The sequence below is a fragment of the Equus caballus genome, chromosome 15 (assembly GCF_041296265.1).
Source record: "Equus caballus isolate H_3958 breed thoroughbred chromosome 15, TB-T2T, whole genome shotgun sequence".
Lineage (NCBI taxonomy): Eukaryota > Metazoa > Chordata > Mammalia > Perissodactyla > Equidae > Equus > Equus caballus.
In genome coordinates, this window is record NC_091698.1 from 47571646 (window position 1) to 47585354 (window position 13709).

The 13709-nt window shown below is 47.4% G+C and overlaps 1 protein-coding gene across 6 annotated transcripts in view; it reads left to right on the forward strand.

The window, feature by feature from the left end:
* The window catches only part of ADD2 (adducin 2), a 103197-nt gene that overhangs the window by 59315 nt on the left and 30173 nt on the right, over nt 1–13709 (forward strand). For all 6 annotated transcript variants that reach the window (XM_023618940.2, XM_023618941.2, XM_070236268.1 and 3 more), the window contains 4 exons: nt 240–456; nt 2272–2410; nt 9497–9648; nt 10109–10189. In XM_023618940.2, the coding sequence (XP_023474708.1) occupies nt 274–456; nt 2272–2410; nt 9497–9648; nt 10109–10189 (555 nt within the window). In that variant the 5' untranslated portion in view covers nt 240–273. The remainder of the gene's footprint in view (nt 1–239; nt 457–2271; nt 2411–9496; nt 9649–10108; nt 10190–13709) is intronic.

Consider the following 13709-nt stretch of genomic DNA (forward strand, 5'->3'; position numbering starts at 1 on the left):
AGGGTGGTGGACCCCTGAGCCCGTGCCATATTTTCACTTAGTCGCATGATGCACTAGCGCCCCCTATAGATCGGCAGGTGCCGGCGCCCTGCCCTCCATCCTGCGGTTCCGCTTACACCCTCCTGGGAAGAGCCGCATCCCTCTGTGAATCCAGCCGAATCCAGCCTCTCTGCTTTAGGAAACGTGTACCCCGACGGGGATCACCAACCTGTTCGCTCCCCCTCCTCCTTTCTCTGTAGGATTCCAGGCGTGGATTGCAAACCCACCAGGAAAATGAGTGAAGAGACTGTCCCCGAGGCTGCCTCCCCGCCGCCCCCGCAGGGGCAGCAGTACTTCGATCGCTTCTCTGAGGACGACCCTGAGTACATGCGCCTTCGCAACCGCGCAGCGGACCTGCGGCAGGACTTCAACCTGATGGAGCAGAAGAAGCGCGTCACCATGATCCTGCAGAGCCCCGTGAGTGGGGTCTGATCCTGGCGGGCGGGAGAGGCAGAAGGAGGCGCGGAGGGGAGGGGAGGGGGCGGCGCTGATTCATCGGGGTGAATCTGAAAGATAAATAAGTCCTCTGCCGTTTGCTCAGGGTCGTAGCTATTTTAAGCCGGCTGAGCAAGATGCGTCTGGCAACGTGGGTGTTTGATTCTCTCCCTGGTCACCGGTGGATGGCAAAACCTGGTTTATGTGAGGCAGTCGGGCTCGGTGGTGGGAGGAGGTGGGCCTGAGAGACAGGAGCCTCACCTCCAGTTTCCTGTGCTCCTTCCGAGCCTCAGTTTCCAGTCTTCCCTCTTCACCAAAAGTTGCAACAAGGAATAACTTGCTGTAAAACGGAGGCCAGCAGGGGGCGCCACGTGGGAGGTTTGAAGCTCCCCTTTCTGAACAGGGCAAGAACTTACCGTCAGGGCAAATAAGGCTTTGATATGTATGAGGTAGGGGTGAAAGCCTGGACGCCCCGGGAGGTGGGAGAGTGGAGGGTGCAGGGGTCACTGGGACAGGGGTCAGGGTCAGGAGGGGAAGACAGAATCACCCCACCAAGGCTCCAGACTTGAGGTCAGTTGGGGCCTGCCTGGTGTGGACGCAGAGCTTATCCTTGAGGCCCCGGTACGCTGAGAAGGACAGAGTGTGGCCTATGGACCAGTGAAGCAGGAGAGTGATACAGGCCCTTGCTAGGGCCAGGGGGTGCGGGGAGAGGAAGAACAGTGTGGAAGGAGGCAAGAGGGAGTCTGAGGGCAGTAGAGCTGGGGGGTCCTGGGAAACAGTGCATGATTCTAAGGGTTGGGAAGCCCAGGAGGGAGCTGGCGTCTCCAGGTGCTTGTCAGGATGGGCTTTGCCTCAGCTGCTATGGCTTTAGGGAGCCAGGGCATGTACATGGGTTGTGTGTGAGCCTGGCTGAGAGCACACAGTGAATGCCCAAGCCTCCTAGAGGAGCACTGAGGGGATGGGCCTGAGGTCTTGGTGTTGGGGAGCCTGGAGGAATATGGCAGGTGCTAAAAGCATCGAGATGATGGAAGACCCCGAGTGTGACTAGGAGGGATGGCAGGAGTGGTAAGAGAAGTGGCAGTGTTAGTGCTAACCCAAGTTTCAGGGCCTGAATGGGTGGGACTCTATTCTCAGGCAGGAGATGGGGACAAGAAGAGATCATACTTCTGTCCTTTTATAGATTTGCCAACACCTAAGTGGCTCCTGTTTCCTCCTGAGTGTTCCTTGCTGCCACCTGGTGGGTAGGCGTGCCTGATTTATGGCCTGATGGTCTGAAAAACCAAGCTTAGAGTAGTAGGATGTCAGAAGTGGAAATGACCAGAGAGGTCATCAGATCTTTCTGTATATGAGGAAACTGAGGCCCAGAAGAGCCATAGGCGTGGCTAATGGACAGGGAGGGTGGCACACTCTTGCATTCAGTTCTGCTGTTTACAGTGACTCCTAATTGCGAAAGTGAAGCCCTGCCATGTCTGATGGGGAGGAGGGGTCTTGGCCATCACTTAGACACAGGAAGGACCTGGAATCTGGATTACTGCCTTTAGGGCAAAGGGAACAGGATCCATTCCCAGTATTTCCTTGTTTCTCCCCACGCAGCAGTTTGATGTGGCTCCTGGGGTCCCAGTGGAATGACCAGTGCCCTCTGGGACCCAAGGATCCCAAGTGTGGCCCTGGTCTAGCTGACCCAGGGGCTAGGGGTGGACACTTGGAAGAGCTCATCAGTCGGCTGCTGAGGTTAAGGGGCCCTGGGTCTCTTGCATGAGATGCACTGGGGGGACCAGCGCCTCGGGCCTGCTTCAGTCTTTCAGGGAGGAGCTGGAAGGCCTCATCCAGGAGCAGATGAAGAAAGGGAACAATTCCTCCAACATCTGGGCCCTGCGGCAGATCGCGGACTTCATGGCCAGCACCTCCCACGCAGTCTTCCCAACATCTTCCATGAGTATGTGGGGAGCTGGGGAGCTGCCAGGAGCAGAGGTGGGGGAAGAGGGGTGGGGAAGAATGGAGGGAGCAGTGAGAAGCAGCTTGGTTGCCAGGCTACGGAGTGAGTGGTGCAGTTGCATTAGCAGACCTGGGGGAGTTGAGCAGCAGCCAGAGGTACCTGGCTCTGCTTCTGTGCGGCTGCAATTTAAAGACCCAGGGGAGAATTCTCTCTGATGCCCAGAAATAGGAGGGGTGGTGATGCTGCTGACTTAAGGGAGAACCTGTTTCTGGTTCTGCTGGGGGAAGGGGCAGGGTAACACAGTGTCACTGCTCTGAGAGGCGGGGCAGCCTATAAATGACCTCCCCACTCCCACCCCTCATCAGTGGATTGGCGTAGAGGGAAGAGTTTTGCAGCTCGAGGTCCCTCACCTGGCCTCTGCTTGAAAGCCCAGGAGTAGAGGGTGAGGATTCTGCTCGCTGTTACTCTAGCTATGAGTACAGAACCTAAGAAAAATCCTGGCGTCCCAGTAGCATCTGGCCCTGACTCAGGCTGCTCTTTCCTCAATCCCCAGAGCCACTCCCTTGGAGATGGAGTGGGGGGATGGGAGGAGGCCTTTGAAGCCAGTGTCTCCCTGCCCCACCAGACCGGCCATCCTGGCTTCATAGATGAGGGCCAAGAGCAGCCAGGGCGAGGCAGGAACCCATGCTCCTGGGCCCCGAGGCTTTGCCCACAGCCTTTAGGAAACAAACATCGAAAAATAATTCCCCTCAACAAGGTAAACACAGGATTATAGTTGGAAATTAGGAAATAAAAATCACTATACTGTATTCTTACAACCAAGAAATGACTATTATCAATATTTTGCAGTGTATCCTTTCAGCCTTTTTCTCTTACCAAACAGATTGTGCACACAAAAGTGGAATCACATGATACGTACGAATTTAATAGCCTTAACATATCTTGATTAATTTTTCACATAATAAAATAGGGTTCTATAATATAATTTTGGGGGGATGTATGGCTATTCTATGGCATGGCTGAATACGCCAAAGTTTCTTTAATCAATTTCCCATTTTTGGACTTTTAGGTTGTTTCCAACTTTTTGTTCTTGGGAATGACGATGCAGTAACTGTCCTTGTAAATCAATCTGTGATTGTGTCCATGACTGTTTTCTTAAGATAAATTACGAGAAGTAGACTCGCTGGACTGAAGTAGATGCATGTTTTAAAGACTTTAATGCATATGCCAAATTCCCCTGGACAAAGATGGAACCAGATTACATTTCCACCAGCGATGCAATGGAGTGCCTGTTTCCTCCACCCTGATCTGTAGTGTGTATTACCATTCCTTTCATCCTCCTGATTTGATAGGTGCTAAGTAGTACTTTATTTGTGTTTTCACAGGCATTTATGTGATTACTAATGAGGTTGGATATATTTTCACACACATATTGGCATGATTTTTTTTTTTTTGTAGTAAATTGCCTGTCACATCCTTTGCCAATTCTCCTACTTGTGTGTTCTTTTCTTACAGATTTTCAAATGTTTATAAAGTAAGGCTATTTCCCTACTATCTGTCAAATATATTGCAGTTTTTTTCCAGTGTCGCCTTTGCCTTTTAATTTTGTCCAGGATGTTTTCGTGTTGTAGAATTCTTTAATTTCCGTGTAATTGAATCCATTGTTATTTTTCCTTGTGTGTTCTGCTTTTGATTGCATGCTTAGAAACACCATCCCGTGTTTTATCATCGGATAAAATACGCTTAGTTATTCATCTGCCAATTTTTCTCAACTATCTGTACTGTTTCTCACTATTTGTGTTGTTCTTTAAAATAAGTTCAGAAGTATTTTGTCAAGTCTCCCCATCTACCTCCAAAAATTCCTTTTAGGATTCTGATTGGAATGACATTAAATGAATAGATTAATGTGGTGCAGAATTTACAAATTTACAATTTTATATTAGAATGTTAGGTCCACCTAGAAAGGGTATTTGTATGTTTTGTTCCCTGCTATATCCTAGAATAGTGTCCTGGACTTAGAAAAGTGTCTGGCACATAGTAGGTGCTTAAAAAAGTTTTGCATGAATGAATTTTAAATCTTTTTAGAATTGATGTGTGTCTTCTATTTAAGTCTTCTTTAATGTCCATCAGAAAAGTGAGTATTTTCATATAGTCCCTACCAATTTCTTAGGTTTATCCTTGAAATTTTATATAACCTGTTATTTTAAATGATTCTTCATTCAACTTTCTGATTGTAGCTGCTGAAAATTGGTGGATATATATATTTATTTAAACTAGCCCCGTATTGAACTCTTAACTTCTAATATCCTCTCAGTTAATTGTTTTGGAGTTTTATATATGAAAATCACATAACCTGCAAATAATGGTCATTTAGCATCCTTTATTCCAATATTTACCCTTTGGTTTATTTTTCCAGTTTTCTCATTGCATCTGTTAGAACTCTTAGTACAATGTTTAATAATAGATAAGAGAGTAATTATCCTTGTCTTGTTTCTGACTTTAATGGAAAAATTTTTTTTTGAGGAAGATTAACTCTGAGCTAACATCCGCTGCCAATCCTCCTCTTTTCTTTCTTTCTTTTGTTTTGCTGAGGAAGATTGGTCCTGAGCTAACATCCGTGTCCATCTTCCTCTATTTTATATGTGGGATGCCCACCACAGCATGGCTTGATAAGTGGTACATAGGTCCACGCATGGGATCTGAACCAGCAAACCCTGGGCCATCTAAGTGCAGTGTGCAAACCTAACCACTGTGCCACTGGGCCAGCCCCTAATGGAATTTTTTTACCACAAGAGATAGTTATTCTTTATCATGTTGAGGACATATCTTTTTATTCTACTTCAGTATGGGTTTTCCTCAGAAATGGATGTTGAATTTTATAAAATGTACTTTGGGCACTTACTGATTTTCTTTCCTTGAACTATTGATATGATGAATTATATTAATAGATTTCTGAATATTGAACTCTTTTTTTCATTCCTGAAATAAATCATTCCTAGTTTTGATGCATTCTCTTAAAAATACTCGTATGGATTTGATTTGCCAGACTTTTATTAAGGAGTTTTGCATCCATATTTGCACATGAGGTTGGTCAGCAGTTCACTATTGGGGAAGCCCTTGGTACTGAGGCTTCAATTTCATAAGATGAATCAGGGTGCTTCCCACCCTTTCTTTGCCCTGATGGAGTTTAAATAAGATAGAAAGTCTCTGTTCCTTGAAGATTTATTATTCACTTGTAAAGTCATCCAATCTAGAACGTTCTTGATAACTATATTTTTTTTCTCAGTTTCATCTAGGGTTCTTTAAAAAATTATTTTGCTGTTTCTTAGTATATTTTGGTCATATATTTTATATAAAAAATCCATTTCATGGAGCTTTTGAAAATTATTAGAGTGATTTACAATATTGCTTTTATCAAGTTTCTGCTGTGGGTGAGGTGACATCCCATTCTCATTCCTGGTGCTGTGTATTCCCACTTTCTCTTCATTGGCCAATCCAGGGGTTGGTTTATTCACAGATCTTCTCACATAAGCCAATTCTTGGATTTACACATTGGTTCCACTAATTTTCTTGTTTCCCAATTCATTGATTTTGTTTTTATATGCATTATTTTCCATAACTTTTCTTTGGTTTATTTTGTCCTTTATATTTTTCCTAGAATAGAATAAAATGGATTTGGTTTATTTTCATATTTAATTCAATAGTAAAGTCATTTAAGGCTATGGATTTCTTTCTCTGAGTATAAATTTGGTTTTACCCCATGAATTTTGACACAATACTTCGTTTTTTTTCCCCTTAAAGATTGGCCCTGAGCTAACAGCTGTTGCCAATTTCTTTCTTCTTCTTCTCCCGGAAGCCCCTCAGTACATAGTTGTATATGCTAATTGTAGGTCCTTCTGGTTCTGCTATGTGGGATGCCGCCTCAGCATGGCTTGATGAGTGGTGCTAGGTCCATGGCCAGGATCTGAACCGGTGAAATCCTGGGCTGCCAAAGCAGAGGGTGCAAACTTAACCAGTTGGTCACGGGGCCGGCCCCTGTAATATTTCTTTTATTGTTAATTTCTAGATAGTTTGTAGTTGCTGTTTTGATTTATTTTTATTCTAAGAGCTGTTTGAGAATGTGCTTTCTCATTTCCAAGCGGTTGAGTTTATATTCTCTCAAAGATTTGTTGATAATATCTAGTTTTATTGCATAATGTTTAGCAAATGTGGCCTATTTAATGTCTGTGTTGGGGGTTTATTGAGATTTTCTTTGTGGCTTAATAATATTTTTAAGTGATATCTGGGTATAGACTCTATCTCTAGGGCATAGTATTTAATCTATATCTTCATTTATTGTTTTTGATTTTGTAAAAAATGAGAGTTGTGTTGTCTCCCACTGTATTTGACTTCTTTTCCTTCTCTCTGTATTTCTAATTGCTTTTGCTTTGTGCGTCTTGATGAAATGTTATTCCAAGCATGAGTCTTCTTTATAACTATAGCTTCCTTATGGGTTATACCTTTAATCCACATAAAATGACCTACAAAATGGCCCTTTTTGTCCAGAAGAATGTGATTTTTTCCTGACTTCTACTTTGATAACATTATGGCCTCTGTTTGTTTTTCTTTTTACGTTGGCCTGCCATACTTTTGATGATCCTTTTATTTTTACCTGTTTGTGTCACTTTATTTTAGAGTTTGTCTTTTGTAATTCTCCTATAGCATTGTCTTTTGACATCTGTTGCTGTAACAGAGAAATCTGAGACAGCCTATTTTTTGTTCCTTTGTAGATAACCAAATTTTTTTTAGATGCTTGTAGATTTCCCCCCTTATCCTCGTGTTTCAGAAATGCTGTCAGGAAGCACATTGTTGTAGGTTTTTTCTTTTTATGGAGTTTTCCCCCCTGGAATGTAGTAGGTCTTTACAGTTTATATACACAGGTCTTTTTTTCAGTTCAGAAATTGTCCTGTTATAGCAACACTGATGTCTATATGCTGGCTCTCTGGTCTTTGTCTCCCACACCTATCATAGTCTTTCTCATCATTTTCGTGTCTCCGGCCTTATACTCTTCCTTTTGAGAGAGAAACAGGGCTGACCAGCATTCCCACTGCCTCACCAATCAGCCTTTGTTAGGAAGACAGTTGGATGCCTGAAAATCCAATCCGTGCGCGTCCAGGGTGTCTGAGTCAGGGAGTGTGGAGAGGGGAAACGCAAGTGTCGTAAGTTCAAACCCAGATAGGTGGTTCTTTGTCCAATTCCATTTACCTTCAATTTTTTTTCCTCAATAATGTGTCCTTCAGTCTTAGCTTTCAGGAGGTTTGGTGAGTTTTCATCTTTTTCTGCATTTTCTTAAGTACTTTGAATAAACGGCTCAGTTAGATCTGAGTCATAAACCTGGTGCTCAGCCGTCCTAACTTTTGTGAGGCTGGTCCGGAGTAAGCATTCTTTCTGTTAAGACCCTGAGAGAAGGGGATTGGGATTCCTGTGGTGCCCTCCAGTCTCTTCTCCCACCTCTGGCCTGTGGGTGGGTAATCCTCTCAGCGAAGCTCCACAGGGTGGGAGGGGGGACTCTTTGATACAGGACACAGCAGACATGACGGAGTGAGTGTCTTCAAACCTATTCTGGCCATCAATAGGACTCCAAAGTTATTTGTAAGAGAAGGATTCAAAGAACTCTGGGTCTGAAGACCCTCTCAGCAGCAGCCCCTCCCCTCCCCCACTTTGCCCAGGGGCCTTCTGCTTTGATTTGCCTCCCTTCTTGCTTCCAGGGGTGAAGTAAAGAGGTAATTTCTTGTCTGGGCATGGCCTGGAGAGGAGGAAGGATCCCAGACTGGTCAATTTGCATTAGAAATCCTTGCCTTTGGAATTTCCTCGTTGCTCTTGCCAGTTCAGCCAGGCCTTTGAACCACTCTGTCCCTGTCAACCACATTTACTGGACGCGTGCCCTGGAGGTGTACCACCTCTGGGGGGCACAGACCCTTTCAGCATGTATTCATGATGTGGGGTGTTTGAGGCTTGCTCTGCTTGCTTTTTGTGGGCCCAACAGCACCCATACACCCTCACATTCTCAGACAATCTCATCTTTTCGACTAATGGCAAAGCTGATACAGGACATACCTCACATTGTGTAGCAATGAGATTTATAGAGATGGTGGAAGCTTCCAAAGACATTTTAATCCATTAAAGTTTTTAGGGGGATGCTGGGAGAGGCAGCATCAGGAGCCTCCCAGCCAGACATCGTTTTAAGCTGAAACCCTTCCTATTGATTCTTTTATTGGTTCCTAGACACTAACTAATCAGAGCTCTGGGGCTCAGACACCCTCTTCTGCCTTCCTGAAGCGTGCAGGCAGCAGTCATCATGGTTAATGGGACAATTCCTGGACCCTTTGGGTGCCCTGAGGACAAGACTGTCAAGCTCTCTAGGCACATTTCCAAATCTCTTTTGGGGGGATATCCCCCCTAAAATTCCCAGAAAGAATCATAGATAACCAAGGGACTGCATATCCAGAGGGGAACAGATGAGGCCCCCCTGAGGCCTCGAGCCCTTCAGCCAACCACAGCCACGGTGACTTCTGGAAGTTTGTGACTTGGCAGAAAAAATTGAGGAATGTACTTCCTGGCTTATTGGCTTTCTATTTGCCCTGTTTCCCAATCAGAGAATAAGTTGTGTTACAAGGCATAGTTAAACCAAATGATGATAGCAGGCCTAATGATCAGAAACTTCTTCATTAAAACCAGCTGATGAAGTGTACCCATATTTCCACTCAGCAAATTATTCTTGATTTTACTCAATGTCCGTCTTTAGGATTTATGGTAAACTTGGCGTTCTGAGAACTTGCATTCGGTGGCCTTGAGTCTTGCCACAATTTTTGGCCAAAAGTATGCTGTTCTTACCCGAATATGCACAGGACTTTTTGGGCACAGCTATGTGTTCTATGGGTTTTCTTCCCCTGGGTAAGGGTCAAAGAATGTTGAATTCCCGGCTGGCAGAAGTCTCTTGTGCAGTTGCAGTGCCAATGAGAATTTGGAGAGGACTAGGACAAGGAAGCTGGCAGATGGCAGCCCCTGACCCTGACAGCTGCCTTGTCCCTGCCCTGTCCCCCGCAGACTTCTCCATGATGACGCCCATCAATGACCTCCACACAGCCGACTCCTTGAACCTGGCCAAGGGGGAGCGGCTCATGCGGTGCAAGATCAGCAGCGTCTACCGACTCCTGGACCTCTATGGCTGGGCCCAGCTGAGCGACACCTACGTCACGGTGAGGACAGCATCTTGGAGTGGGGTGGAGTACTGTGTTTGTGGACCCCACAAAATTCAAAGGGGGAACTCCTGGCCCTTGGCATGGCCATGGTACTGCTGGTGGCCTTTGGCCAAAATGCAGGGAATGAGCCCTTCCAAGGTTTCCAACCACCATGGTCACCTGAAATAGATAACCTGCTCAGTGGACATTTCTCTGGATGAAGAGCTGGGTACTCTTGGATCCTACTTCCAGGGCTACCCTTGACCACTGGGAGATTCATCTTGTAGCTCCATTTCCCAGCTCCAAACAAAGGCCGAGTCGTCTTCATCTCTCATGGGTTGGGCAGTGGGGTGGAGATAAGTGTTTTTAGGAGGAAGATTTGGGTGTAGTGGATTCAGAGGAAGAGGGGACTCAAGCAGAGTCTCCTTGGAAATGACCCCTCTCCCTCCTTGCCACTGAGAACGTGTCTTTCCTCCAGCTGAGAGTCAGCAAGGAGCAGGACCACTTCCTGATTAGCCCTAAGGGAGTTTCTTGCAGTGAAGTCACAGCATCCAGTCTGGTGAGTATAGTCCAGCATCTCATTGCCCATTCCTTATTGAAATGACAGCACTTCCTCTGCTCCTACAGTGATAGGTCATCTCCAGATTAGTCACTGCCGTCCTGTACCTTGTGGAGATTGTGATCTGGTGGGGCAGAGAAGACACAATGACACAAAAACAAACTGAGTGCCCAGAGCATGATGTGGCCAAGAGACCAAACGCAATATGCAGGCAGCAAGCGCAGTAGGAGGGAGCGGAGAGGGAGGGGCCTGGAGTCCTGAGCCTGGGATTGGACCACAAAGGCTGGGAGTGGGAGGCCTTCCCGATTGGGGAATACATTAGAATGAAAGCCAATGCTTCATCTCAAGCAACGCAAGACTCGTCTAGTGCCCGTGTTATCCAGGGGTCTGGGACCACTTTCAGTTCTCCTCCTCCTTTTAGCTGTGGTAGGAAGAAACTTTCAGAAGCTGGTTTTGATCAGGAAAGATTTCTGTGTGGGAGGAGGAAAGCAGTAGAGGGGACTGTCTTAGGAGCAGTTTAGGTGAGTGGGCTGCGGCTGCTGTGCCATGTGCCTGGGAGAGGAGGACACCACCTCGGGGCCTCTGCCAGCCTTGAGACATGCTCATATGTTGAGTCCAGGGACTCAGTTAAAAGAGCAGGCTGACAGAGTCACAGAGTATCTGGGTGTGGCAGGACTTTGAGGACTGCCAAGGCCACTTTACAGGCAGGAGAGAACACTGGTCCCAGGGAGGGTAAATGACTCACACGGGGCCACCCAAGGAGGTCATGGCCAAGCCAGACTGGGACCACAGACACAGGGACGGCATAGGCTCTGTCTTTAAGGCATTCATGGTCGGGTGAGGGAGAGAGGCGAGGTAATCAGTGATTGAGCTCAGAGTGAAGAGTGTTCTGATAGAGACAAAGGAAGCTTGAGGAGCCTAGAGAAGGGGCAGTCAGGGTATTGAAGGAAGTGGAGGGGGCAAAGGAGGAGCTTCTAGGTGGAAACGGTGTGAAGGAGTGAGTCCTCAGGAGCGCACAGGATAAGCAGACTTAGACCAGGGCAGCAGGGAGAGGCTGGGCAGAGGCGACTGTGTCCTCAGCAGGAACACGGCGCATGCCAAGCCCAGCTGCAGGCCAGATCCCGGTGCACTGGGGAGGACAGGTGAGTGGCTGAGTCTGGCTCCTGTATTCAGTCTCTGGATGAGAGGCTGGGAGGGGGACAGGGACCAGATGATAAATGGCACTGAAGGCCTTGTTAGAGCCCTTTGGCTTCATTCTGCTGGACACGCAGAGCCTCAAGCATTGCAAGGCAGATGAGTGATGCAATGAGGTTTCCGTCGTAGAAACTGTACTCTGACAGCAGTGTGGGGCAGACTGACTTTGGGCCGGCTGGTTGGGGCTAAGACAGTAAGCCGGGAAGGAAGTTCTGGGCAGCAGGCTTAGTGGGCCTGGTGATCCGTTGGTCTGGGAGTGTGGGACTGAGTTTGAGGAGCTGGTGGGACGTTCTAGAGAGAAGTCAGTTGGCATTTGGTTATCCTAGGTTTGGAAGAGATCTAGCCTAGAGCTACAGGTTTGGGAGTCATGGGATGTTCGTGGGGTGGGTGTAGAGTTAGGGTTGTTGTGTTTGGTTGTGCAGCTTGTACACTGCAGAGGGAGCCCGGCTGGTGACGGAGAGAGGAGAGGGTAAAATCAGACCTGTGCTCTGCTCACTAAACATGTCCTGTCCCGGGGCTTGTGTTTTGCATTTGCACAATGGCAGTGTCCACACACCAAGCCCCGTGCCCCTGGGGCTGTCCTCAAGAGCGGGTAGCTGTCTCCTCACATGTATAAAGGCACTGGATGGGATAGTGGCTGCCCTGCTAGGCTGTGATCGATTGAGTGACAACAGACCACACATCCGAGGCCGAGATAAGGAATCTTTGAGATCCGAGAGACCATCCCAGAGACAGAAGTCTGAGTAGGCCACACATCTGAGGAGGTGGGGGAGCTGGCTGAAGGGAAACCAGGGGTCAGCGTTGGACATTCTCAGGTTTAAGACCCGAGGCAGGGGAGTTGCAGCCACTTCTAGGGATCAGCCACCGTGAAGTCGTGTTCATTCTGTAAAATTCACTTAAAATAGACTTTTGTAAGAGGGGATTTGTCGAACATCTTACTGAAGCTTCTGCCTAAGCAAATGATATCAGTAGCATGTCCCTTCCCCACAGCAGTTTGTCTCCGTCCTTTGGTATCATCTTGTCTGCCTGGGCTTTCCGGGGTGGGGGAGGGGGGTGGTCTGTGGAGCTGCCCCTTGTGCTGCATTCAGGATGTTGTGGTGCTGCAGTTTGAAGGGCCAAAGCTATTCTGATTTTTAGGAACTAAAATCCAGCTTGTTCATGCCCAGGAACATGTGTAGTCAATAAGTTGGCTAACTGCCAGCTGCAGGGAGCTGGCCCCGGGAGACCAGAGGGCTATTCAGTAAGAGGGTGTTAGGAGGGGCTTGTTTTGGGATTGGAGGAGGGTCCTAGGATGGAGGTGTCACCTTGGATGGTGCGCTGTCAGAAGGAAGTTCTATGAGGCAGGCAGGGAATGGAGCAAGGGGCTGAAGCTGCCGTTGGTGAAGCAGCACCCGTGTCTCCTGTTAGCCAGGAGAGGGGGTGCTGGGCATTTTGGGGCTTGCACAGTGTTGCTTTGTCTGTGCTTAGACATGATTAAGGAGTGGTTTATTTGTCTTGCTGTGTCACAGTCAAAAGTGACCTTCTCTGGTGATGACGTTCTGTGAGATTGCTTATGTTGAGCAGGGGACACCACGGCCTAACTGTATGCCAGGCCAGCCACAGCCGCCAGCAACTATGTGCATACACACAAGCGTGCACACGCTCACCCACGAGTGGGTGATTTTTAGCCATGACACCTACTAGCCACCTGAAGTCAAAAGCAGATTATAGGAGCAGTGACTACTTTCCACTTGTCCTTTAGGACCTAGCCTCTGGATGATTGGTACATGTGTTCATTATACTATTCTCTTTACCTTTGTATATGATGAAAGAGAATTTTCAAAATAAAGAGTAAAAACAAAAGAAAAAGGCCCTGTTTAGGCGTTACTTCCCCTAGGAGGGCTTCTCTGATCCCTGTTTTATGGGATTGAAGACTCTTCCTATCCCATTCTAGAGAATTCTGTGAATGACTCTCTTCTAGCACCTTGCTACTCAGAGTGTGTTCTGTGGACCAGCAGCATAGGTATCACTTGGGAACTTGTTAGAAGTGCAGACTCCTAGGCCCCACCCCTGACCTGCTGAGTCAGAATCTGCCTTTTGACAGGCTCTCCAGGTGATTCTTAGGCAGAGTAAAGTTTGAGAAACTGCTCTAGCATTTTTCATGCTGAATTATAATGGCCTGTGTCCCCCGTTAGACTGGGCGCTGACTGAGGGCAGGAACCAGGTCTTTTCCCCCCACCGCCAAGCACAGACATAGCTCATGGTGTGGTGGAGTGAGTGAACGTGGGTGGGTAGGCGTGCACTGGTCCACCCGCGGGGAGAGGAGTGAGGGCCTCTGCCTGCCTTG